Raw genomic sequence first — 27839 nt, 5'->3', positions numbered from 1 at the left:
CAACCCCTCCCTCTTCTTCTACTATGCCCCTTCCCAAGTCCACTGATAGGGAGGTCCTCCTCCCCTTCCCTTTGTTTTTTTATGTTTTCAAAACTACCTAAAAACAAAAATAGAGAAAAAGTTATGTGTCATTTAAGTCATCCCCAAAACAAATATCTTTAAAAATGTTAGTAATGCCAATGTTTTCAACAGGAAGCAGAGAGTAATTTTTGGATTTCTTAAAATGCAAATACTAAGCTCCTTAAAGAAAAGTAGTAAAGATCTACTACTATGATTGAAATATAAATATATGATTTGTAAATAACATTTCAATATCAAAAAAGTTAAATATATTTTTAAGTTTATCATTTACATGAGTTAAACAATTTCAAAAACTGAACTGGATAGATTACAATGATTTTGTCTTTTCTGTTGTGAAAAAGAGCGTGTGTTTTTAATTGTTCATACAGTCTCACTATACAGTTCATGTTGGCCTTGAACGTGTTAAGCCAAGCCAGCCTCAAATTTGTAGACCTCCTGCCTCTGACTTCCGAGTGCTGGCTTCGTAGGAAAGTCACATAATACATCTTTGCTTTTGTCTGACTCTTTGAGAGTCTCACACTATTTCTCAAGTGTGAGAAATCATGAGGTATTGATCTTTGTGAATCTCCCTTATATTTTTTGGCAAAACACTTAAGTGGGTGGTTAAGATTACTTATGTGACATGGACTATAAAACAAGATGTACAGTCGTGGACAGTCCTGCTTATCTGAAACTGTTTCCTAACAAATGCTGGGTACTTATCATGAATATCCAGACATTTGTACAGAAAACATTTTACTCACCTGTTCAACAGAGAAAGCAAATGGCATCCCTCTATGTACCTCCTAGGAACTATGTGGAGCTTAACTATTTCTTATAAAACCAGGGACCAGCTTAACTCAATATATTCCATTGCATATATCAGTTACTTGTGCTACAGTGCAGACTAGCCACCAAACTGTATCAGGTCCTGTACTCAAGTATTTCAAAACCTATGTATATTTTAGGTCATCCTAGAGGTTCATAAACAAGACAAGTTGCTCATCTGAGTTCTATATTCAGTGCTCTTCCATTGCTCATCTGAGTTCTATATTCAGTGCTCTTCCAGCTGCTCAGTTCAGCTCTAGATTCTTTCTTTCTATTTATCCAAGGACCATAATCACCCTGAGGTTGGCATCAAGCCCTATTTTGGTAGCATAAATAATTCAAAGAAACTGAGGACTTTAGTTTGAAGACTAAACTACCAAATGCATGCTTTGGAAATAATAATTGTTTAGACTGGCCATATGTAGGCTGACATATAGGAGTTTAAAAAAATATCTATCTGGGTGGTGGCAGTGCATGCCTTTAATCCCAGCACCCAGAAAGCAGAGACAGATGGACCTCTGTGAGTTCAGGGTCAGCCTGGTCTACAAAGCAAGTCCCAGGACAGCCAGGGCTTCACCAAGAAACCTTGTCTCAAAAAAAATTATATTTTTTTCTCCATATATATGGAGAAAGAGAATAATGCTACTTCCTGATCCACTTTATCTCATGAACTTTCTTTACTCCCCACATGTAATTGTGAAGTGTCACGATAGATGGCAAGTAAGAAAGTTCTTCATGGTTAAAAAACTCTTAAGGAAAATAATTGTGATGCTAAAAATTCTAGTACAAGTCCTTTATAAATATGACACATCACAGATAAACTAAAGCCTATAAAGAGGTACACAGAAGCTCAGTTTAAACGCAGCCTTGCTATGATTGACTGTTTTTATACATGTAGTCTCATAAGAAAGTCATTTTATCCAAAACCAAGTGGGAAAAGCTATTGTTTCTGGTACTGCTTTATCTTGAACTCATAGTCAGCTCTGAAGAAGAGCTTAGTAAAAACATTAACGTCTGCCATTTTATTTGGTTCTGACGATAAGCACCCTTGTCTGTTAGGAAGCCTCCAATAAAGACTTTCATATTACATCCCATCAGGTATATGTCTGTTTGTTACTGGGCCAATATGAAAACTGAATATAATATTGCAGTAACCTTGAATATATTATTTCTGTTGTGTAGTAGTTTGTATTGTGTAGTTCTCATAAAATAAACAGTCAGAAACATGTATCTGCTCACATATTTGGCTTCTGAGTAAATACATAATTAGGAAAGGCCAAAAAAACTTCAAGGGCAATGTATAAAACATTTAAAATCATTTTTTTCCATCAGACTACTTTTGAAGACTGTAACATGAGGCGAGCTTGAGGATACTATTTTACAGTAAAACTTTACAGTAGTACAGTAAGGCAAACATCAAAAGCAACCTTTCCAGTAGCTGGAAACATGTCTTTGGAGGGTAGGGAGGATCTAGTGGCATCAAGCTTTTTATTGAGTACAACCAAAACTATGTGCATGAGATGCATAACGGCATTAGTTACGTTATTCAATCCTCAGTCCCACCCCCATCCCCAAGAAATCCCTCAGAATATAAAAAAAAGCCCTTTCCAGTTAATAAAACATATATAACAGCATAATAATTAGATAGTGCCCCACCTTCACTAGAAGACAGAACATCTGAGAAAAGCTATTAATTCCCTCAACTTGACTGTATAGTATATTATTAAACATTAAAAAATATATATACTTCTCTATTTCGTAGTTCGGTGAAACACATGAGCTGTGGGTCTGCTTGATCCTCATTCTCCTTAAGAACATATAAGGCTGTGTCAACCGATAACCAGGGGGAATGTTTTCCTAGAAACACACAACATCATCATTAACAAAACCCACCTCAGAAGAAGCAATCACTGCTTTTAAGTTCTTCATCCAGTAAATTTTGAAAAATACACATTCCATTTTTATAAACAAGCATCCTAATATCAATAATGTGCCACTACTATCTTTAATTTTATGAAAAACATTCCCTAAATATTCAGGTTTTTAAAAATATTTTAAGATTTATTTATTTATTTATTATGTATATAATGTTCTGTCGCCATGTATACCTGCAAGGCAGAAGAGGGCATTATATCTCATTAGAGATGGTTGTGAGCCACCATGTGGTTGCTGGGAATTGAACTCAGGTCCTCTGGAAGAGGAGCCAGTGCTCTTAACCTCTGAGCCATCTCTCTAGCCTAAATACTCAGTTTTTAAAAGCCTAACTTTTCTTGAAGTCATCAAATCTGCATTTCAAGGAGTAGACATGTCTCCATGGCAGAATTGTTGCCTAGCATGCATGAGGACCTGAGTTTGATCCCCAATATGCCTGTCCTAACCAAAAATAAACAAACAAGCAAAAAAAAAAAAAAAAAAAACAATGAAAAAAAAGTTAAGGTGCAAGACAACCACATCAAAACCTAAGCGAAAGCAGAAACTTGGGTTAAAGAGGTGGACTCGGCACTGACACTGCCCTGGTGGCCACTCGAGGAAGTAACCATGTGCGTGCTTACACACTCGGGCCACAAGCTGTACCTATGTGAAATCCTCCGCTGAGATCAAGTGTAGGGTATGCTGTTCTGCCAATAAAAAAAAGTGCAGGAACCACAAAGACTTATTAGAACGAAAGCCATGTCACAACTAAGGCGCTTGAGGCACTTTCTCAAGGAGAGATGGGATGCTCCGGCTTTCCTGTGATGAGCATAGGAGGAAGTATGTTAATAAATAAAGAAGACAAAAGAATTAAAAGGAGAAAAATTTTCCAAAGCAATTAGAGGCAACAAATCCAAGACTCTGACAACCCCAAAGAGGATAAACAGTAAACACTATACCAACCACAACAGAATCAATAACAAAACTCAGATACATATTTAAACTGCTTGAAAAATCATAACGAAAAAATCTTGACTTCCCAAACTTCATTTCTCTTGTAAAAAAGTTCTCACAGGAGAGATCACTTACAGTTTATATTCTTATTCCTTATGATTTTCATTTATCCCCTACCAACTTCTCCTTCCAGACAGGCTGACTTCCATCCTAAGATCCTAACATTACTTTATTATGTGTGTCTGCCTGCATGAGTTGATATGTACATGTATACAGGGGCCTCTAGAGGAACTAAGCTGTTGGAGCCACCATTTGGATGCTGGGAACTGAACCCTGGTCCTTGGCCAGGGCGGTAAGTGCTCTTAACCACTACTCCATCTCTCTACTCCACAGCTCCCAGTCTGCACCATGCACTCTACACCAGAGCACATACTTGGCACTTAATCTGGAATGCTCTGCCACCTCCACCATTCTTCATTTATCCTTCCACAGCAATATGCTTACTCCTTGCCTCCTATGAAAGGCATCAAAAATGGCCGCTTTCTCAGGATTCACAGGCCGTTACAATACAATTAGACAGCTTCTCCATTTGGAGATGAAGTTTATTTTGAAGTCTTATTGACCTGGACTTTGTGACTTATGAGTAACAGAATGTAACAGAAGTAACGTTGTGCCAGTTCTGCTCCTTGGAAAAAAAAATTCTCTCAGATTCCTGTAACTATATAAGAAAGTACACACTGGCTCACTAGAAGATGAAAGATCATACGAGGGAGTCAAGTTGTCTCAGATGAGACTGCACACATAGGAGAACACACATAAAGCCAGCCATGGCTAACCTGCAGTTACTCATGACTGCAAGCATGAGTGAACCTTGCACACAAAAGCCAGGCCTGGCTCAGACTAAAAGATCTAGCTAGCATTCCAACAGAGTCATGAATGAACAAATTCTTAATTGTTTTAAGCCACTGAATTTTGCGGTCTTTTGATTTATAGTAGTTGATAACTGATATACCTTCTTCAAAATTCTTCGGCCATATGTCACCTTCTTAATGAATCATATACTCAAATGACTCCATTTTTAATGGAGAATCCAGTCTTTCTCCATGCCTTTCATTTTATCTTCATTTTCCTCTTTTATTTATCAAATATGTATGAATATATGTGTGTGTGTGCACATATGTATAGTGAGAGAGAGAAGAAGAGAAGGAGGAGGAGGAGGAAGAGCCTGACTGATGCCACAACCTTGGAGGCCTGAAGCTCACTATGTGGACTAGACTAGCTCTGAACTTGGGGCAATCCTCTAGTTTCAGCCTCCTGACTATGGGGACCACGGGCATGTACTGCCACCATCCCTCCCCCTTTTAGACCAGGTACCCTGGAACTCATCCTCCTGCCTCAGCATCCCCAGTGCAGAGATTATGAGTGTTTCACTACGCCAGTTCCTTTACCGTTTACTCTTTTATTGTTTCTTCTGATAAAATCTGATAAAAGTCCTTGACAGCAGGTACTTTAATGTAATTGAATAAACTGAGGCTTAATGCCTAAAAAAATTTCAATAAATATTTGATGGATAAATTAACAGAGAAATTATTTTCATGAGAATAGAGAAATAACACTGAATCTGCATAGCCATCTAATTCACTCTTTAGCTGATGTTGTCATCATCATTTAAAAGTATCAATGCCTAGGTTGACTCAGTGGTTAGGAGCACTTGCTGCTTCCGCAGAGGACCCAATTCTGTGCTCAGACCCACATGACAGCTCATAATGAATCCAATGCCCTCTGTCCTCTTCAGATATCTGACATACATGATAGACAAATTCACACAGGCATACATAAATAAAATACATTTTAGCTCCTAAGTCCAGTGTGGTGCTGGTTTACTCCTTGATGGGTAAGGTAGGGAGTTCAGTGAGGACACCCTGGGCTAAATAGTGAGACTGTGCCTCAAAACCCAAAATCAATCCAAAGAAAATGAAGTCAGGGGATTTAATCAACTTCCAAACATTGTAGCTATCCTGCAATTTATGAAATAAAACGTCTAAATTATCTACTTTAGAAGGTATTAAAGGATCTTTAGGCAAGATATTTATAAACATAGGTTGAAATATGATTTAGAACAGTCATTATTTTAAAAAATATCTAAGGAGATCACTGTAGACAATTCTTACTAATTAAAATGACAAAATACCTGGGAATATAGCTTATAGTAGAACGCTTGGCCAGCATGAATAAGGATAAGGGTTCAATTCTCAGTACCACACACACACACACACACACACACACACACACACACACGCACACACAAAATGGCCATTTCAAAGAGTATATAGAATTATTAATTTTATATATAAATACGACTAGAAATGAGAAGATTACTAATAAAGACCTCAGTTATAGACATGGACATTGAAGATGTTTAAAAATACTTTCAGTTTCATATTCCCAAATTATGCCTGTATAGAATATCTGTTAGAACATACTGATTTTAAGGTTTATATATAGAAAAGGCTACAGGTCTGGCATGGTGGCACAGGCCTTTAATCCCAGCACCTAGGAGGCAGATCTCTCTGAGTTCAAGTCTACCTGGTCTATGTAGTGAGTTCTAGGATAGCCAAGGCTACATTAAAAACAAACAAACAAACAAACATCCAAACAGCATCTAATTTTGTTTTGACTAAAATATGCTGTAATAGCATTCAGAGAGGCAGGGGCAGGCGGATCGCTGTGAGTTCAAGGCCAGCTTGGTCTATAAAGTGAGTCTAAGACAGCCAAGGCTACACAGAGAAACCCTGCCTCAGGGGCAGGGGGGATGATTTAAGTGCATATTCATTCACTTGCTTTGCAAAATGGTAACACAGTAACTGTCTGAACTAATGTTTTCCTGAAGTACAACCACCTTTTCTTCACTCTTGTTCAATATACTGTTTGAAGTCTTAGATAAAGCAGTATGAGAAATACATGCAATACAAATTTATAAAAAAGTCAGACTGTTCATTCCTACTATACATATTTGCAGATGGCATGGTCTTCACTTAAAAGACCCTGTTGAGTCTTCTAGAAATTTAAGTCTACTAGAAATTTTACTTAACAGTAAAATTGTAGATTATAAAGTTATTTTTTTAAAAGAAAAAGTCATCTTCATTTATGCCAATGGTGTACTTTCAGAGAAAAAAAATTATTCAAAATAACTCCAAAGAATTAGGTATTTAGGAATATATCTAACTAGACAAAGATGAAAAAAATTCTCTACAATGAAAACTTCAAGACACTGAAAGGAGAAATCAAAGAAGATACTAGATAATGGAAAGGCACTCCATGATCCCAGTCTAGCAGAATTACTATTGTGAAATTGACTACACTATCAAAATTAAGTTACAGATTTAATTTAACACCTATCAAAATTTCCCAGGTTTTGAAAAAGCAATACAAGAATTCATATGAAATCATAAAGGACCATGAATAGTCAAATGAGTCGTAAAGAGTAAGAACACTGATGGAGGTCTTAACGATACCCAACTCAAATTGCATTACAGAACTACAGCCATACAGATCGCCTGGTGCTGGTCTAAAAATAGATCGATGGGATGGAATAGAGGATCTAGAAACAAAATAATAAAACTATGGTCATTTGATTTTTGACAAAGGAAGCAAAACCATACGTTTGGCAATTTGCTGTCAAAACTGGCCTTCTACCAGCAGAAGAATAAAGTTAGACTCCTATGTTTCACCTAGTATAAAATCAATTTAAATTGGATCAAAGACCTTAATTTAAAACCTAAAACACTGAAACTTATGAACAAAAACATAGGGAGTACCCTTCAAGACATGGAAGTAGACAATAACTTTTTGAATAGAATACCCATAGCACAAAAACTAACCCCAATATCAACAACACAGAACTACATCAAAATTAAGTTTCTGTACAGCAAAAGAAACAAGCAGTAGAGCAAACAGCTTACAGGACAGAGAAAAATCTTAACCAGCTACATTTCAGACAACATCCACAATTACAGAAATAAAACTGCCATTAAATAGGCAATGGATTTAATAGTTTTCAAAAACAAAAGAAACACAAATAGTTAATAATTACTTTCATTTCATATACATTTGTGTTTTGCCAATATGTACATTTATATGAGGGTGTGGGGTCCTCTGGAACTGGAGTTACAGACAGTGGTAAGCTGCCAAGTGAGTGGTAGGAATTGAACCTAGTTCCTCTGGAAGAGTAACCAGTGCCTTTAACCACTGAGCCATCTCTCCAGCTCCACTTTTACCTGTTCAATATCCTTAGCCATTAAGGAAATGCAAATTAAAGCTTCTTTGAAATACTACCTCACTCCAGTTAGACTGGCTATCACCAACATTGAAGAGTTGTGGCAAAAAAGGAATCCTTTAGTCATTTTGGTCAGGTGCAAATTAATATAGCCACTCTGAAAATTAATTTGAAGATTTCTAAAAGAATTAAAAATAAAACTACCACATGGCTTGCTCTTTTCACTCTCAGACATACACCCATAGATCTCCATGCCCTCTCATGAAGATACGTGTACCCCATGTTCATTGTTGTTTTACACACTATTGCAAAGAATTAGAATCAACCTAGAAGTCCATCGATAGATAAATGGATAATGAAAATAAGTCCATCGATAGATAAATGGATAATGAAAATCTGCTGTACACACACACACACACAACTCTTCTTCTCTAAAGAAAAATGTAATCACAAAACTTACAGGAAAACAGATGGCCTTATTAAGTAAGGTGACACAATCTTAGCAAGGAAAAAAAACTATCTATCTCCCACACATGCAGAATCTAGGTATATATCTGTATATACACATATATCTGTAGAGAAACTATATGTCTGTACATATATAGTTATGTATAGCTATACAGATGCAGGCAAATGTACTTGTAGATGCAGTACAACATGGAGAAAAGGAAAAGGGAAGGCTAAGCGTTAGGAGTGAAGAAGAACGGAATGACTTTTGCAGAGTTGGATAATTTTCAGGTCTGAGATTTTTTATTTGCAATATTTTCGGTAAGTGTTTAAAATTAAAAAATAATGCTTATTTCCAGATAAAATTTTATAATAAGAGACCCTAAAGGCTCCACCAGAAAATCTAAGATTATCAAATCTAAACACTATCAGAAAAGTGGCAGTATACAAACAAACAAAAACCAGTTGCCATCTTCTACACCAGTAACAAACATGCTCGGAGAAGAATCAAGGAAACAAACAATTCACAATTTCCTCAGAACCCTTAAAATACATCTAACCAAAGAGGCAAAAGACCTTTACAATGAAAACTTTATTTTTTAATGAACTATATTCTTTAAAAAAACCTGCAAGTAAATAAAAATATCTTTATAACTATAAAACAAATGAAACTGAAGACAACAGTGACACCCTCCCATGGTCCTTGATAGGAAGAATCACTATTGTGAAACAGGTATCTTACCAAGAGCATCTACAGACGCAAGTCTTCCAGTGCCATTCTTTATAACACAGAAAACACGATCTTAAAACGCAGAAGGAAGCAAAGAACAACCTGGACAGCCAAACCAATCCTGATCAAAAAGAGTACTTCCGACAAGGAAACAGACAATCATAAACTGCTGGTGGGAGACGTAACCCAGGACAGACACCATGGAAATCATTGTGGATGTTTCTTCAAAATCCCAAACTAAACTACCATTTGACCCAGATGACAATTTACCCAAAGGATTCCTATGCAACCTACTATAGTGATATTTACACATCAAACTCTATGAGCAGCACTATGTAAGTGCTCACTGACAGGACCAGATTTATGTGGCATAAAAATACATGTAAACACACAGATGCAAACATTTTTAGCTGTAAAGAGCAAAATTATGTTGTCTGCAGGAAGATAACTATAACTCGAAATAATCATAAGTAAATTATCACCTCTTTCCTCTCAACTGTAGTGCTAAGATTTTAATAAAGAGATGTTATTAAAGCTGTTAATAAAGAGATGTATGTGAGAGAGAAAAAAGATTTGGAGGGGGTCACATGGTTTTGGGCATGTGTGGAGGTCACAGGCAATTCTATGGAGTCAGATCTCTCTTTCCACCTTTACATGGTGGAAATCTACATGAAATGCAGGTCATCACACTTGTGTGTGAAATGCCTTTACAGGCTGAGCCATCTTGCCAACACAGGCTCCTAGATTTTATATGGATACATAAGAACCTGTATGTATCTATGACATACAAGTAGAAGTCAAACTGCTTACAGCAACAAAAGGGACTACAGATAAATGGGAAGGAAAAGAGGATTTAGAGGATTTACTCAACTACAGTATATTTATCAAAAAATGTACTCATGTAACTAAACATATATGAAGAATAAATACAAATTTAAAAATACAAAACTATATGTTTCTTTGGCAGAATATTTTTGTAAGACTAGAAAATACAAAGTATTTTTATATTTGAAAGTAAAAATACTGAGCAGGCGGCTCTCTGTGAGTTCAAGGCCAGTATGGTCTACAATAGTGAGTTCCAGAATAGACAGAGCTTCACAGTAAGACCCTGCCAGATAGATAGATAGACAGACAGACAGACAGATAGATAGACAGATGATGGATGAATGGATGGATGGATAGATGGATGGATGGATAGATATAGATAGATGAATGAATGAATGAATAAAAGAAAATTTGAACTTGCCTTCAACTTGACTCAGATTTAATGGCTTAATTGTTAGATGAAGCATGGATCTTTGAGCTATGTGCATTTTGTACTGATGACTAACAACTTCACCATCTTCTTCTAAAAAGAAGCAGCCTTTTGATTGTGCACACTGCCAGTCCTGAAACAAAGGGAAATGCTTTCAAACAGTATTTATTACATGTTCCAGCATGCATACTAATGAGGAGAAACCGAGGGACGATGGGAAGGAAATGTCAGACATAGCTCCTGCCCTCCGGGAGAGTACAACCATAGGAGATAAAGTACAGACACGAAATAAATCAATCATAACTGTCAGGTTGTGTGGCATAGTATTATAGTTATGTTAAAAAGAGAGAATTAGATATGTGAAACTACTGTGATCCCAGTTCCAAAAGTAGTGCCTAGCACACTGCGGTTGCTCAGTAAACATTTGTCTGATTGATAGAAGGCATTGATATAAACTGAGTGAGTGACAACAAACAATTATCATTTTCTATTTTTAAAAAGATTTATTTTTTATTCCTTAAAATTGCTTGTGTGTGGGGTATGCAAACAATTTCAGTGCAGTGAAACAAAAAGAGGGGGACAGACCGCCGGAGCTGGAGCTACTGGCAGTTTTGAGTGGCCTGACAGGAGAGGTGGGAACTAAACTTGGGTCTTCTGTAAGAGCAGCATGAGCCCTTAACCACTGAACTGTCTCTCCAGAACTGATCAACATTAGTTAGAGAATAAAAAGTTAGGAAAATACTTCATGGAAGACAGTTTTTTAAGTTCATGAGAGCACTGATGGAAAATAAAACATACCGTTGTCACAATCCAGGTGACATCAGTGTTAGGAGCATAATAAGAATGAAGAAACTAAACTAAACTAAAACTAAAACAAAACAAAAAAAAAAAGCAGCAAGATTCTATATTTAAAGATGAATTACAGAACCCGAACAGTCATTTCAATTTTGGTAAGCAGAAATAAAAGCTTCAGAGCTACTAAAAGCATACACAGACACTGGGCCTGGCAGTATTCCCTTGTAATCCCACCACTCAGAGGCGAGACAGACGGTCTGGAAGTCTAAGGCCTTTCTGGGCTACACATAACCTTGCCTAAAAAATTTTGAAGAAAAGGAAGGAAGGGGCTCCGGTAAAATTGTTAGCTAGCCAATCCCTCCCTGTCACAGAAGTTAAGTGAATGTGAAAACAGCACACTGGGCAGGTAGTAAAAGACCATTTACAAAGTTACCAGAAACTGTCATTAGTGTGGATGTGCGGAAAATGCTTTTCACTTTATCATTCGTGAACTCACCTACCATAACAGCAGACATATTTTTATATTGCTCCTAAAGATCTCCAAAAATAGAGGATGAATGAGAACTGAAGTACCTTTATAAAAAAATTCTGACTATTTCTCCGTAGGGATATTTAGATATGAACTTTAAGGACTTAATAATATTGATAATTATTCAGAAAATATATATTAGTCCTCTAGTAACAACATCACAGTAAGTACCACGTTCTACGAAAAAGCAAGATTAAGAATTGCTTACACCAAGGATAATTGCTCACTTTCTTTTCATCTTTTTAGCTCCAGCTGACCTAGACACCACTGTGTAGAGCAGGCTGCCTCACAAACATCTGCCTGACTCTGATTCCCCACCGATAAGATTAAAGGCTAACGGCATGTACACCTCACTCAGTTTCTCACTCCTTCGTAAAGGCAAAATTGTCCTCATATATATTTATATAACATTTTCTTATATAAGTCATAACTAATTTTTTCTAGTCAGAGGTTTTTAATTTTTTAATTTATTTTTATCATTTATTACAATTTATTCAATTTGTATCCCGGGTGTGGCCCCCTCCCTCATCTCCTCCCAATCCTGCCCTCCCTCCCTCTTCTCGCCCTATGCCTCTCCCCTAGTCCACTGATAGGGGAGGTCCTCCTCCTCTTCTATTTGACCCTAGCCTATCAGGTCTCATCAAGGCTGCCTGCATTGTCTTCCTCTGCAGCCTGGCAAGGCTGCTCCACCCAGGGGGAGCTGATCAAAAAGCCAGAGTTCATGTCAGAGAAAGCCCCTGCTCCACTTATTAGGGACTCCACTTGAATACTGGGTCTATTGGCTCGTTCTGAGCCTGGATTTTATGTCCTCTCCATGCATTGTCCTTGGTTGGGGTATCAGTCTCTGCAGGGCCCACAGGGTTCTGTTGGAGAGATAACTGAGAGGTTAAGAGCACTGGCTGCTCTTCCAAAAGTCTTGAGTTCAATTCCCAACAACCACATGGTGGCTCATAATCCCGTCATGAGATTTTGCGCCCTCTACTGGCCTGCATGGGGACAGAACAGAGTATTTTTAAAATATTTTTTTATATTTTAAGAAACGCTATTTTCTTTTGGTTTTTAAAATTTAATCTTACATCAAAACTATTTTGATACTGAAAGAGAATAAAGTGTTAGACATTCAGTTCATTTCCAATTTCTCATCAGCATACTCTTAACATGAATACCACTTTATCTAAAAGTTTTTCTCCTAAAAAATAATTTTCTTAAAAATAAAAACCTTAGAGAAAAAGTATGGTTTTTAGACCTACTAATATGCATTTGATATTATAAATCAGTGATATATTTTATAAGACCCCAATGGTCTTATATTATTATATTATATCACATTATTAATTATATTACATTATATTATATAATATATAATAATTTTATATAAGAATTGGTCAAACTATGTTACCATGAAAAAATTGGAGGTTATGGGGAATGATTTACTAATCAAAGTATGGGTACATAAAACATTCTGTATAGCGTTATGCTTATTTTATGTCCCAGATGTAACTAACAGCAAAAAAATAAAATTTTAATAACTTTTACACTATTAGAATTTTAGATTATACTTTCAGAGATTAACATTTTGCCATGTGTTTATAATTTTTGTTTCTTTTTGTGTGAACTGCCTATTATCTCCTAGTTTCATATTTATATTGCAAATTTAGCAGTTTCTTATAATATTTTAATACATTATTTTAGATATTAATACCCATTGTAAGCACTGATGCATGTATTGGTTATTTTTTTATTTCACATTTGGTTATTTCTCAATGGATACAATCCCCTTTTCTGAGTCACCACCTCATTTTATAGTCAACACTGGCCTTAAACTCACAGTAACCCTCCTGCTGCAGCCTTCTGAGTACTGATATTATAAGCATAAAGCACCACACCTGTCTGGGATGATTTTAAAGGATGCCTCTTTAAACTGATTTTCAGGATCTCATCACTATTGACCAAATATTCAAGCTCTCAGTCAGGCATCAATTACATGCATGGTCAAACCATTAAGACATAGAAGATACCGTTATTTTTAATATTGAGAAATTAATGTGGCCTTAAATTATTGGAATTAATATTTTTAAGTATATCACCAAAGGCAGAAACAAGTTCTTACATGTGATATTTAAATAACCTCATGGGGAAATATAGTGTAGTACTTTTTAATTAGCTTTAGTACCATGAAGTTCCAACTTGGGCTTGAGCCAAAAGCTCAACTGTTAATGAAAAGCATGCACACAGACTGTCATTTGGCTTCCCTGCAAATCTGTGAGATGGGAACACATAACGGACTCACAACAGATACAGGGCACCGCGCAAACTGTTCTTAGCATAGTCAACATGACTTGGGATGACAAAGGAAAGAAACAAACATACAGTATTTAGGTAAGTTAGCGTTTGAGAGAGTTGGAAGCATGAATCTGATAAGAACTGTTTTCCTTTCAATCAGTTTAAATTACAATTCAGTATTAGCAGATTTGATTTCATTGGATGTGTCTTAGAAACACTGAGAACAGAGAATAGAGCCAGATCAGTCAGTGCTACATTGCAAGACTCTTTCTCAAAATAAAAGATACCACCACCAACAAAAAACTACCATGATTTTCTAAAGTGAATTTTAAATAATGTTTCATGTTTATATTATAATCAATAATATATAACAAATATATATAATAATTGATACAATGATGGAGCAGTATCATTCTGAATTACTCACACACTTAAGGGCTAGAACAAACTTAAGTGTTTAGCTTTTATAATTTAAAACGTGAAGTTTTTGGTAGTTGGCAACATTTTTTATATTTGCGTCATAATCAGGTGTGTAGCATCTCTCCTTACTTTTGGAGTTGGCTCCCTCGTGCCACTGTGGGATCTGGAGAGTGAACTCAAGCTGTCAAACTTGAACCTACTAAGCCTTCTCGCCACCCTAAAGGAACTTATTTTTTCACATGCACTTTGATTAGTATATTAGTAGCTAATATGATCTGTGCCAATTGAGAAACTAAAGACAGAAGTTGTCATGGCAGACAGGTCTCCTGGGGTCAGTGCTGTGGGCTGATGGATGACTTTAAAAGTCTAGCTGACAAGGCAGATTTTTACCAGCGATCTTTACTGAGCTCTAGTTTGCGGGGGGAAATGCTGTAATAGTGAATAAGGTGTGAGTTTCCGTGAACGACCGCCAAACTCCATACTGCAAAATTAAGCAGATTAATGAACAGGACTGGAACTAGCAGGAAATAGCTGCACCAAAGTAAGGCAGGTACAACAAGACTGACAGCCAGTGAGCCAGTGTCCTGAGCGGTACACAGCATTCCTAGGGAATCCCCGAGCCGTGCCATTTAAAGGCGAGCAGTCGGTTTCTTAAGATCTACCTACCTTATTACACAAAGAATGTTTATCCGACTTCAAGTTTTATTTAAAACAGGACTTTCAGGAACACAAACGGCTTTTGTTTAGATGGTTTTGGTTATATTTTTTTTATTTTATTTCATTTTATTGGCTATGGATCCAGACTAACAGGCTAACATGTTAAAGTAAAAAAAAAGAAAAAAAAAGAAAAAATTTAAAAAACTAAAAATTTGCAAATAAATCAATTTGAATAAAATAAAGACCAGGTTGACAGTTTGAGTTTTATAAGATGATGGAAGTACACTAAATTTTAAAATGTTTTTAGAATAACAACTTCCATGTGTGATATATATATTTTGACAAATAAGGCTGATTGTAATTCTTAGAGTGGGCATGAGGTGGTGCTAGATTCTACCAATTCGAGTCCATTCCTGTCAAGGCAAACTGTTAACTTCACTTGTGAGTCACAGACTTTACTTATTTCACTCATAAGAAATAAGGAAATACTAAATAGGCAAACCACCAATCCTACAGTAAAAGGTGTGATCAAAGCAAACATATCAGTGAAGTTCCGTGTTTCCGGGTCACTCTGTCTCAGCCTGTCCTCACACACAGTTCCACACCATCAGCAGTCTAGGGAGCAAGAGTCAGCGAGGGGTGTGCCACAGACGCTAGTGCGGGAGCTTGGTATCTTCCTCACTCCTTACCAAGAGAGCCCACATCACACAGGAAGCTATTTGCGTTCACTGTGCTGAACAAGTAGACAAGAGACACTGTGAACCTCGTTATAAAAATAAAAGGTTGAACAGATGATTTAGGAAGGAAAACATTAACATGGATTATATTTTAATTGACAGGTTAAATTGATTAACATTTTTAAAAAGACACATAATTGGTATTTTAACAAAAATTAAGATTGAACCATTTTTAATTTGTATGATATATTTGTGTACATAACTGTATATTTGTACTTTTTTATAGAGAAACTTGTATATAATATATGCTTCACATGTACGTGGCTTATGCACACATAACATGTTGTAAATATGTATAGCTTGATAGCATATAACATATGTATGCAAACTATACATGTGCTGTATGACAGATACATGTGTCATGTACATATCATATAAAATACACTTATAAGCCACTATTTAGGCAAATTGTAATTAGGAGTATAAATTCAGGCAGTGTTACATCTCTGGAGTCTACAACTGAGAGGTGTGGCCTACTTGAATTTCAGTTATGACTGGCTTTATAGCAAGGAACTTAAACCTATTCTTTTCTCAAAGAAAATTCTTGACATTTCTTGAACATTACAGAATCTAACTAGATAGAAGTCAAGATTAAAAAGAGAATGATAATATAGTGTCAAAGTATGACCCATAGGAGTCAGATATATACAGTCACTGTGAGGGTCTTCTTTTCCTCCTATAATTCAAATCTTTTATAAAGGTGTGGATATTTTATTTGAAATCTGACTGTTAAACATGCTGCCTATAGTTTCAGCTACTCAGGGAGACTAAAAGAAAACAACTTTTTGAGTGTGTAAGCTAGAGGCCAGCCTGGGCAAACACAGCAAGACCATGTCTTTTAAAAGAATGAACAAAAGCATAAAAAGAAGAAAGCAAGGCAGGAAGGGAGCAAGGAAGGGAGGAAGAGATGGAGGACATGCAGGCAGGGAGGCATGCAGGTGGGCAGACAGAACAGGGAAAATGTCTGGCTTATGCATGCCCCACTGCAACAATTTCACATTTCTGAACTGCTCATTTTCTGTGCAATTCCACATATCTCTGTTGTACATAGACTAAGGTAACTAACTGGATTATACTACTTGAAAATTAATGTAGCTGTCTTATTAATAATTTATTTTATATTTCCATAACCAAACACTCACTAGAATGGTTATAAAACCTCACAAATGTATATAACACCTACAAAACTAAAATTGCTTCAAAGTAAAACAACAACAAAAAGAGCTGACACCTGCTGAATAACAAAGCCTGAGATTAAAAATATTATTTCAGGAAGCAGGAGGATCAAGAATTCAGGATCATCCTTGATTATAATGTAAATCCATGCCCAGCCTGGAATACACTCAAAAAGCCAAAATAACAATATTTTGGATCACTTCATCTAAGAAATGCCAGACAGTAAACAAAGCAAATGGTGGAAACTAGAAAAAAATCATCCTGAGTGAGGTATCCCAGAAGCAGAAAGGCACACATGGTACATACTCACTTATAAGTGGATATTAGACATATAATATAGGATAATCATACTAAAATCTGTACAACTATAAAGCTAAGCAATAAGGAGGACCCTGGGTAAGATGATCAATCCTCACTCAGAAAGACAAATGGGATGGACATTGGAAGAAGGAGAAAACAGAGAACAGGACAGGAGCCTACCACAGAGGGCCTCTGAAAAACACTACCTAGCAGGGTGGCAAAGCAGATGCTGAGACTCATAGCCAAACTTCAGGCAGAGTTCAGAGAATCTTATGAAAGAATGGGGGAGATAGAAAGACATGGAGGAGACAGGAACTCTACAAGGAGAGCAACAAAACCAAAAAATCTGGGCACAGGGGTCTTTTCTGAGACTGATAGTCCAACCAAGGACATGCATAGAGATAACCTAGAACCCCTGCACAGATGTAGCCCATGGCAGCTACGTAGATTCCCTGGGAACAGGGGCTGTCTGGATGGCTTTTTGATCACCTTCCCCTGAGGGGGTCACAGCCTTACCAGGCCACAAAGAAAGACAATGCAGCCAGTCCTGATGAGACCTGATAGACTAGGGTCAGATGGAAGGGGAGGAGGACCTCCCCTATCAGTGGACTGGGGAAGAGGCATAGGAGAAGAAGAGGGAGGAAGGATGAGGCTGGGAGGGGACGAGGGAGGGGGCCACAGCTGGGATAGAAAGTGAATAAACTGTAATTAATAAAAAATAATTTAAAAAAAGAAATGCAAGGCAAACATTTCCAAAAGAAATTAATATTTATATTAAAGTTACGGGTTTAAAAAGTTAACAATATCAGGTGCAGGCTCAGGTAGAGGCACTTTACACTAAGCACCATGCTCTCGGTTCAATGCCTGGAATCCACACAGTGGAAGGAGAGGACCAACTCCCACAGCTGTTCTCTGACCTTCACATGCACATACACATAATAAATAAATGAAAACAACTTCTTTGAAGTTGACAATATGCGAATTTCATTTAGTAATTAAATTCTTGGTACTTTAAAAATCTAATTCTCAATTCTTACTCTTGATGTCTAGATGCAAAACATAGGTGAACTATTTTTTGTTTTTTTATATCCATATCTAATGTCCTGCACACTAACCCTGGGATCGTCTTTAGACCCTCCTGATCCTAATTTACCACAGGCCAAGCTGGCACCACAACACATGCAGATAACTCTACCAGCCTCTCAGTAAGTCCTTCTCTCATCACCACTCAAAACCCAATGCTAGAGCAATGCTCCTTCAACTAGACTTCACCAGCTCATTTCTGTGTGAAGAACTGCAGTCGTGTCTTAGCGCTGTAATTCTTTATGTAGTTAGGTGACTAGGTCCCTACTACTATATTAAATGCTTTGAAAAAGATGTAGATCTTTTAAAATACATTAAATAAAAATATTCTCAATTTGTAGTTTTAAAAAAATAAGACTCAGAAGAAAGGTTGTTAAACTTGCCCACATTTACACAATTATTAGGGGAGAAGCTAGGAGTCACTCTCAGGTTTATTTACTCTGAGCTCTTTATCAATTCCAAGAAGACTCTTTCCGCAGTATCCTATCAATAATTGCTTATTTTAATGATGAAATACTATGCTGTACTACCGTGGCATATGATAGCTAATATTAAAATGGAAATTTTTTCAATTAAATTATTTTACACTAAGCAAAATAACTGATGTAAATTATCAGCCAGGTGGTGGTAGTGCACACTTTTGAACCCAGCACTTGGGAGGCACAGGCAGTCAGGTCTCTGAATTTGGGGCCAGCATGATTTACAGAGCGAATTACAGGACAGCCAGGACTACAAAGAAAAATCCTGTCTCAAAAACTTAAAGAAAAAAAATGAAGGAAAGAAAAAAGGAATTATTTGTTGGACTGAATTAAACTAAACAAACTATATTTATATGGTTAGTTATATATTTATATAACTAATTTATATTATATTATATGGCTAGTTATATAAATATAAATTAGTTATATAAATATATAACTAACCATATAATATAATATATATATGTAGTTTATATCTCTACATAATGACTAAAATTATTTTAAACACTTTAGAATTAGGTAAATCATAACAACCTAGACTAATATTTTAACATTTAACTTAATTACAAAATACAAAAAAGTTCCACTGGTGAAAAATAATATTGTTGGAACACAAAATATGTATGAACACACTGGACATGCACACCAAATTGCTTAGGGTGGACAGATTCCTAAACAGTCAGAGGAAAATTCCTTAGAGGTGATGTTTTAAAATTTTAATATAGAACAAATGTCACTGTCTAGCAATTTAAAGATATAAGGGACTTCAGAGTTCAATAACAAATACAGAGTTGTTATTTGAAACAAGAATGCAGCTCTGGAGAACAATCAGTTCAGTTCTCTAGCAGCAGTTATAGTGTGTGGTCATAACCATTTTCCCCCTTCTACAGAGGTCTCCAGGTGCACATTCTTAATGTATCCTAGCAGTTTCCAGTTAATGTTTTATATTTCTGTGGCTATTATTTTCTCCTGAAAGAAAACTAGTAAAAGTTGAGTCTAGAAAGGGAAAACAAAGGAAGAAGATCAATATTAACACTCTACAAATATTGACTTAGCAAAGTGACTTTGTGGTTTTTCTCTCACAGGAATTGATATTGGATTGATGATTTATTTAAAAAACACCTAGGGAAAGTATTTGTCAAACAAAAAAATTTTACTTGCCAATGTAGATAGTTAATTAAACCTATTCCTCAAATTCAAAAATTGAAGGGTCACCATTTCCAAAATAAAGACTTATATATAATAATATTCTTACTCATTATTTTTATTTTAAAATATCACAACCAGGGTCAGCAAGATAGCTCAGCAGACAAAGGTGTCTAAAGACAAGACAAGCAATTCAGATTCCGAACTGGGTCCCACACAGTGGAGGAAAAAATCTGACTCTACCAAGTTGTTCTCTGACCTCCCGATGCATACCATGGATGATCATGCCCCCTCCCCAACACACACATAGATGGATGGATAGATAGACAGATAGATAGATAGATAGATAGATAGATAGATAGATAGATAGATAGACAGATAGACAAAGATAGATATAGATTAGATTAGATAGATCAAATTAATTAGATAGATAGATCAAATTTAATTAAAAGTCAAACACTACAGAAAAAGTTGTATTTGTTCATTTAAAGTACTGTACCTTTAAGTTTGGCTCAGTTAACATTGAGTCTTGCTTACTATTAGCACCCATAGTAATTACGAAGGAAACAGATGTTTTGAAATTTCTAGTTGTTGACAGTAAGGAATGGCCTGGGTCACCTGTAAAAAGTAATCATTACTTGGTCTCACATATGAAAAACAGAAACAGTTTATTTCTAAACACAGTATTACAGTCTATTGCATTACTTTCACTCTTTGTTCTTCCTATTGAAATGCAGTCAGAGGTTTTATATTGATCAGTCTTTAATAGTCCTTAATTTATGTGATACCAATATAAGATTCTTTATTTCAATATGTCACCTGTTAGTCTGAAAATTTAGTTTTAATAAAATATAATGAGCATAGCCAAGTGAAGCTCCATAATAAAATTTTACTTCAGTACATTTTTACTGCTAAGGAAGTCTAGAAATGGTGGTTAAAAGTTGGATTCTCAGTTACCTAATTATTAATAACCTGAGACAAAAAAAAATTGTTTGAATTATGATCTGCCATTTCTGATCAAGAAATTATTAGTATTACAAGTAAATACCTTTGCTTGAGAATGTTTCCTGGTCATTTTTTCTTTTGATTCTAGGTGACGGTTTTGGTACTGGTGATGGATTCCTTTCAGGGGACCCTTCCATGTGGCTTCCAAACTGTTGGCGCCTCAGTTTACTGTCGGCCTCCAGTCTTTCTAGTGTAGTCTTGAGACACTGCTCACTGGTTGTCATGTATAATTCACAAAACTAAAGGAAATAGAAGAAAGTCGGCTGGTGGGAAACGATCAGTCCCGCACTGGGAGTTGAGGGAGGCACAGGTACATTAGTAGGCAAGGAGAAGGCTGGTCACTGAAACGCATTTCTACTTTACTCATTGCTCATGTTATTTTCCTGAACCAGGCTGCCCATCCCAAGTGACCTGGTGAAACGCAGCCATCAATCAGTGAGGTCACACTCCAAGTGAAAACGAATGGTACACCAGGAGAGGTGATTTATTTATTTATTTATTTTTACAAGACACATAGAGTTGCATTTGTTCTCTCTGCTTCTGCACCTGTGTAAGAATTAACTTGGTAATCCAGGCTGAGTGGCCCTTATTCAAAATGCTGGGACCAAGAGTATTTGGATGGCTTCAGGTTTTGGAGCACCTGCACATACAGGGTAGGGTATTTTGTGGTATCTGAGTCTAGTTAAGAAATTCATTCATGTTTAACATACTGCTTACACAAAGAACCCAGAACGAGTTCTACACATTATTTTTAGGAGGTTTCACATGAGTTTATACATGGAATGGAACAGGAATAAAGCACTTCATATTTTGGATGTTCAGATTCGGGATGCTTACCCCATATTATCTTTAATATTTTTATATATTGGGCTGGAGAGATGGCTCAGTGGTTAAGGGCACTGTCTGCTCTTCCAAAGGTTCTGAGTTCAATTCCCAGTAACCACATGGTGGCTCATAACCACCTATAATGAGCTCTGGTGCCCTCTTCTGGCGTGCAAGCATACATGCAGAAAGAGTACTGTATAAATAATAAATAAAATTTAAAAAATATATATATATTTTACATTCATCATAATTGTGGGACGGAGAGGACAAATTAAAAGTATAATGGGTAATAGCGCACAGTGTGTGCCTTTGTCAACATCAACAGTTGCGAGGGGCTGGGGTTGAACTTCCGTACAGGGTTTGGTATATACGATGCCCTGGGTTTAATACAACAATAACAGACCACTTGTCAGGTAAGAGCTAATCGCTAGTCATTTCACAGTGTATGCATATGTCAAAAGCATCTCTGCACAGGCTACAAATATATAGATCATTTTGTCAGTTATGTGTTAGCAGTGTTTAGAAAAATTAAAAGTAATGCCCTATACAGCATGCAAGTTTCCAGCAATATGGGCTTCTCTACCTTAATGTAGTCAAACTTCCCATTCGCATTTACATCAGCCAAATTCAATACAGCATTTACTTCTTCCTGAGTCATCTTCTCGCCTCTCTAAAATTAAATAAGACTTATTTTAAAACAACATAGTGCCCAACTGGAAATACATTTTAATCTCTTCTACAAATAAGTTTGAAAATCTGATTAACTGTAAGTCAGAATGAGAATTAAAAAATTAAATAAAAATTTCACACAACTATTAAATTTTATGAAAATATACTTAATTTCAGTTTCAAATTTTTAAAAATCTGTATTACAGTCTGCAATAATGAATACTGAAATTATAGTAATAAGATCTTCTAAACAAAATGAGTTGAGCTGGATACACACACCTTTAACACCATCACTTGGGAGGCAGGGGCAGGTGGATCTCTGAGTTCAAGATTAGCCTGGTCTATTAGCCAGTTGCAGGACAGCCAAGGCTTTACAGAAAAACTCTGTCAGAAATAGAAATAGAAAGAGAGAGAAGAAAAAGAGAGAGAGAGAGAGAGAGAGAGAGAGAGAATGACTTCTAATCACAGTCACAGTAATTTTCCTTCACTAATCACTTGAAAGCGCCATCATGGATTTTCAGAGTTCTGAGCAGTGAAGAATTACATAAGGTAAGGGAGACTGAAACATGGGCCCAACCTCATCCTTTCTCTTTTATTCATAAAGCATTTTTCATGGAGAAAGATTGCAAATACTTTATAAATACTGTATTCCATTCATTTGAGCTGTTGGGAGAATACTTAGTAAATATGGATTTTGGTAGCCAAAGCTGGACTCCCCTGTTGCTTTACAAACACACAACGTATAAAAGTCTCACAGATCTTACCTTCGTTAGGTATTTATGAAGGTCAGAGTGTAGAATAGAGCCATCATCATTTACATCTAATTGTTTAAATGATTCTAGCAATTTTGCTTTTGAAATAGGTTTTTCCTTGCTTAAAATTACACAAAAATCATCAAAATTCAGTTTGGCAGTTTGAGGAGTCCAATACTTATTAATGGTCTTTTGGGATGGACTTCTTCCTGCATGCTGAAGAGCTGTCCAATTAAAACAAACAAGCACACAAAAACAAAGTATCATTTGTTACTACAAACATTGATATTTGAGTATTCTTTTTCTTCAATCTCTATTATTAAGCAAATCCAATATATTCAGTACATCATCATTGATGTTGACTATATAGTTACATCAATGTATGTTTCATTCTTTAAAGCCAAAAATATATATGCCTACCAGCCAAAGACACTTGGTATGTTAGTGGCAGAATTGAATTGGTTTTTTTCTCTTATATCTGTTTGGTTTTCAGCCTACGTAACTGTCATTATCAGGTTTACTTAAGACCTTTATTTTTTGAGGCAGGTTTTCACTCTATATACTCTGGAACTCATTTTGTCGATCTGGTTTGGCCTTGAGATTGATGTACTCCTGTCTCTGCCTCCAAAGTGCTGGGATTATAGGAACAAGCCACCACACCCAGTTGGTTTATGTAAAAACCCTTGGGGAAAACAAGGTTGACTAAATTTATTTTGAGAAGACAGGGGTCAATATAAAAAGCATAAATGACTTTTTCAGTCTTGGCAGATATTTCAGTGAAGGGAAGAACTCATTTGATTGAGAATTTTAATGTCAACAAGATGTAATATCTAAAATGTTCATTAGAGCTGGGTAATAGGGGCTCCAGAACATCAAACATGCTCCAAGTGTCAAATATGTGCAGTATCCATTTGTAGGCCTAGTGAGATGGCTCAGCAAGAGAATGCACCTGTCACCAAACCGGACAGCCTCAGTTCTACCCTTAGGACCCACAGTGGAAAGAACCAATTCCCACAAGTTGTGCTCTGACCTTTACATGCTTTGCCATGTGCGTTCATGGGGCACGACACAGGCATATCTGAGCATGCACGTGTGCACACACACGCATACCTAACTAAACACAGTAAGTTTTTTTTTTGGTTGGGATGGTCTTTTCTTAATTAATTTTTTTATTTTTATATTAATTAAGTTTATTCGTTTTGCATCCCAGCTGCAGTCCCCTCCCTCCTTCATCTCCTCCTATGCCCCTCTCCAAGTAACATAGCAAGTTTTAGGGAGCATCCATTTGTAGTCATGATTCTGTTCAAAATCAAGCTGATAAACCTTGAAAGAGCATAACAGAGACACAGTCGTCACAGGGTTTTCATTTCTCGTATCTTTACGTCTGTAAGAGAGTTACACTCTCAGAAAGGCTCTGTGTATCTGCATATGCTGTACAACACCAGAGACAACATCTTTAAACAACTAAAGAACCTTGTTCAGTTGAATACAAGTGATGCTGTGATTCGCAAATAACTTCTACATATTACTTTTAACTGTCCATATGAACTGGTGAGTTTCTGAACTACCAGAGAAGAAATCATTAAATTTGTAAGCTGTATGTGTCTTGAATTAAGCTACCAACTTTTATTACAAAACATAATGTTGGACATTTCCAACTATTCTGGTGGGAATATATAATATATGTGCATCATAAATCAGCACATAAATGATTATTTGAATTTTCTACAATTTAATATAATAAAGTTAATAAATACAAAAAAATTAGAGAAATGTCCACAAGGAAATAGAAACTAAATCGACATAACAAATACGAACATTTGAAACAATTATTGAGCACTGGTTGCACACAATATCACATAAGGTGACTTTTGTTTTTCAAAGGAGCAAGCTTTTTGGGGTCCAAAGTTGTTCTGTGATATAAGTGAAAATTTTACATCTTTCAAAATATGTTACATCTTACATATCTATTGTTATTATTATTGTTAATATTATTATTATTAATGTGTGTGCCTGCACATGCAGGCCATGGTGCAAATGTGGACATCAGATGACCACTTGTAATTGCTTCCATCTTGTGGGTTCTAGGGACTGAACTCAGGCCCTCAAGCTTGGGGGCAGGCAGCTCCACCTACTGAGCCATCTTGCTGACCCACATAAGGTCTACATGTTAAATGTAATATTGCTAATTGTGGTCATGACTTATGTTTGAAAGACTAAAAGACACTTTCCCATCCTCCAGTTTGTGTCAATGCACTGTACTTAGATGACTGAAACAGACACGGGAAGGGAAACAAGCTCAGTCAATAGATTTAATTTTTTAACATCGTTTCCTGCATGCGCAATGCACGTGGAGGTTGGAAGACAATTTAGGGCATTTGTTTTTTTCCTTCACCTTGTGGGTACCAAGAATGCAACTCCAATTGTCAAGTTTGGTAGCAGATGCTCTTAGCCACTGAGCCGTCACTTTACTGCTGACAGCAGTTTCACTACCATTAACTGCGATCTTCTATCCACTTATAAAACCTTTATAGAAATGTATGATGTTGAACATGTATTTTTTTCACATGTGGATATGGACAAAAATCCTTGATTACCATGCTGCCCTCAGAATGAAGAGTAAGTATTTGCCTAATAAGTCATATGGCAACAGAATCAGAGAAATGGCATAAGCATTTAGGTATCAATCTACCCCTAGTCAACTCCAGCGACTAGAATGGGAGAGAATGAAGTACAAGGTAAATGAAGTTGTCATTGGAAGGTTAAAAACCCATGGAGCAAGAGTTAGAAACTATCTTACAACTCTCCAAAAGAGCAGTTCGGCAAACACTTGCTGCTATCTTCAATAACCAAAAAATTCCTCCACACACATTCTCACCTCTCCCCATCCCTCCCAGCCCCACACTCCTCACTCCAGATGACAGCCTCTGTTACAGCCCAGACTGGCCTCAACCATAAGTTAATCCTCCTGCTTCAGCTTCCCTTGTAAGGGCTGGGGTGATGAGCTTGTGCCTTCAGGCCCCATTACTGTACTCGCCACCTAAGAATCTTCTGGAAGGGTCATTTTTTAAGTGCTTGATCTCCAGGCCTGTGCAAGCTCTACCACTAAGCTACATCACCAGCTTCTCTAAAACTATTACATGAAAAAGAATAACTGTCTCAAAACAAGGTTAATTATGCCAAAATATGCACTCAGAAGTAGAGAAGTTTTTGCTAAGTGCAGCTGGTTAAGAGTTGGCTTCCGCACACTAGTCTTTGGCTTTCGTTTTTCTTAAGCTTTGCCATGTGTCTGTGACACCTGTGGCCCTGCAGTGTCTGACCCTGAAGGGAAACTTCAGACCATATTGTACACGCTGAGGGCAGAAGCATATACGGAAAAGAGGAGTAAGAAAGACATCACTGATGCACATTCTTCCTTCGTAAAAACTATCTTTAGCCCAACAGTGCTACAAAGAATATTCCACCTTAAATCCAAGCTACATGTAGCACTGGAGATGCAAAAACTGACTTGTTTTCTACCCAGATTTCACAGGACTGACAGTATCTTACTAATACTTATTCACTGGTTAACAATTAAAGTATTATACCAGAGGAAAGGGTTAAACTTTTAACTTAGCAAATTTTTTGTTTGTTTGTTTGTTTGTTTGTTTGAATACGGTCTCTCTTTGTATAGCTTTGACTGTCCTAGAGCTCACTCTGTAGACCAGGCTGGCCTCAAACTCACAGCAATCTGCCTATCTTTGCCTCCCTAGTACTAGGATTAAAGGCATGAGCCATCACTGCCCAGCCTAACTTAGCAAACTCACTATCTCTAAATATAAAAAATAAAATAAAATTTAAAAATGTCAGAAAATTTAGCAACAGCAGCAAAATGGAGTTTTAATTAACTGGATTTCTATCTATACTATTTAATATATGCCAATTAAACACAGATGTTTTGAATTCAAGATGAAAGTTTACTAACTTTAAAATTATATCAGTCCAAGTAAAATTACACATAATTTTTTAAATCACGAGCATTTGATCTTAAACTATTTAATACATGCATTCTATCTAAAGAGCATATGTATTTTTCCCATTAATTGATACAGTCACTTTACATCCTGATTACAGGCCTCCCTCCCTCCTCTCCTCCCAGTCTCACCCTCACACCCGCTTCTTCCCACCTCTCCTTCCCTTCACCTCAGAGAAAGGGAGGCCCCTCATGGGTACCAACCCACCCTAGCACATCAAGTCTCAGCAGGATTAAGCGAATCCTTTCCTACTGAGGCCAGATAAGGCAGTCCAGCTAAGGGAAAGGGCTCCAAGGGTAGGCAACAGAGTCAGAGACAGACCCCCCCCCCCCCCACTGACCCATTGCTCCACTCCAATTGTTAGGGAACCCACATGATGACCAAGCTGCACATCTAGATAGCAAATATATTTTTTAATCTTGTCAATTTTCATCATTCCTTCAAATGGTTTTTCTCAGAAAGAGATCATATGCATAAAACCCAAGACATTTCTGCAGAAACAGAAGAAT

At 36.6% G+C, this 27839-nt stretch overlaps 1 protein-coding gene across 4 annotated transcripts in view; it reads right to left on the bottom strand.

Annotated features, from left to right (window-relative positions):
• Efcab7 (EF-hand calcium binding domain 7) overlaps positions 1–27839 on the bottom strand; it is a 44720-nt gene that overhangs the window by 13695 nt on the left and 3186 nt on the right. For all 4 annotated transcript variants that reach the window (XM_060365955.1, XM_060365954.1, XM_060365953.1 and 1 more), the window contains 6 exons: positions 23330–23541; positions 22480–22566; positions 21115–21310; positions 20566–20684; positions 10453–10594; positions 2636–2745 (listed from right to left, as the gene is read on the bottom strand). In XM_060365955.1, coding sequence (XP_060221938.1) covers positions 2636–2745; positions 10453–10594; positions 20566–20684; positions 21115–21310; positions 22480–22566; positions 23330–23541 — 866 coding nt within the window. The remainder of the gene's footprint in view (positions 1–2635; positions 2746–10452; positions 10595–20565; positions 20685–21114; positions 21311–22479; positions 22567–23329; positions 23542–27839) is intronic.

This window comes from Meriones unguiculatus, chromosome 12 (assembly GCF_030254825.1).
Source record: "Meriones unguiculatus strain TT.TT164.6M chromosome 12, Bangor_MerUng_6.1, whole genome shotgun sequence".
NCBI lineage: Eukaryota > Metazoa > Chordata > Mammalia > Rodentia > Muridae > Meriones > Meriones unguiculatus.
The sequence above is the reverse complement of the archived record's forward strand: the minus strand, read 5'-3'. Positions and strand labels throughout refer to the sequence as shown.